This window comes from Octodon degus, unplaced genomic scaffold, assembly GCF_000260255.1.
Source record: "Octodon degus isolate 3935 unplaced genomic scaffold, OctDeg1.0 scaffold00239, whole genome shotgun sequence".
NCBI classification, from domain to species: Eukaryota; Metazoa; Chordata; class Mammalia; order Rodentia; family Octodontidae; genus Octodon; species Octodon degus.
This window is the reverse complement of record NW_004524815.1, coordinates 2690855-2691740: the sequence shown is the minus strand read 5'-3', so window position 1 is coordinate 2691740 and position 886 is coordinate 2690855. Positions and strand designations below refer to the sequence as shown.

The 886-nt window shown below is 47.9% G+C and overlaps 1 protein-coding gene across 1 annotated transcript in view; it reads left to right on the top strand.

Moving 5' to 3' along the window:
* The window catches only part of Lpxn (leupaxin), a 40597-nt gene that overhangs the window by 13552 nt on the left and 26159 nt on the right, over nt 1–886 (top strand). The window contains exon 3 of the mRNA XM_004645782.2: nt 545–591. Within this exon, the coding sequence (XP_004645839.1) occupies nt 545–591 (47 nt within the window). The remainder of the gene's footprint in view (nt 1–544; nt 592–886) is intronic.

Genomic DNA, 886 nt, shown 5'->3' with positions numbered 1-886 from the left:
TGCAGAAGACCCCTCCCCCTTCCTATGGTGCTCCTTCCATGCATCCTCCTCCTAGTCTCCTCCCTCATGCAGAAGACCCCTCCTCCTTCCTATGGCCAGTCTTTCATTTTGATCTTGATTTATACTTTGGGTTTCGCCTGAGAGGGAAATCCTGTGACATTCACATCTGCGTGTCTGATTTATTTCCCTTCATAGTTTGGTCTTGCCTGAATCCACGTTCCCACAGATGGCTCGGAGTTCTCCTTTATGGCAGAATGGTGTTGCACGCCCTGAGCATGGAGCAGCTCTGCTCGGACCCGTTCTATTTGTGTACTTCACGGTGGCTTTGTCTTTCAGCCAGGGAGGAGCTGCTACTCTCGAGTTTGGGCCTTTCTCTGCAGCATGGCTGGCAATTCTTAGGAAAGAGTTGCCTGCTTTGGGCAAGGAATCTCAGAGGCACGCTGTTCGTCCACCTTCAGAGCCGCAAACATCTTGATGCTGATAAGCACCAACCTTCTAAAAACAAAAATCAATCTTTGCTTTTCTCTGTCCCCTTTTGTCTTAGGTGCAGCTCAAATATACTGCCAGTACCCAGGAGACCAATGTCTACAGGTAAGCTTTTGCTTTTATTGTATATTTTAAAAATTGAAGTCATTAGATAATTGTTACCAGTCTTTAGGAAACAGTTTTGTTGTTGTTTATTATTAAACCTCCTCCTCCTCCTCCTCCTCCTTTCCTCTTCCATCACCACCACCTCCTCCTCCTCCTCCTTCTCTTTTGCTTCTTTCACCTCCTCCTCCTCTACCAACTCCTCCTTCTCCTTTATCTCTACCTCCTCCACCTCCTCCTCTTCCACCTCCTCCTCCTCCTTTTCCTTCACCTCCTCCTCCTCTTCCTCCTCCTACCT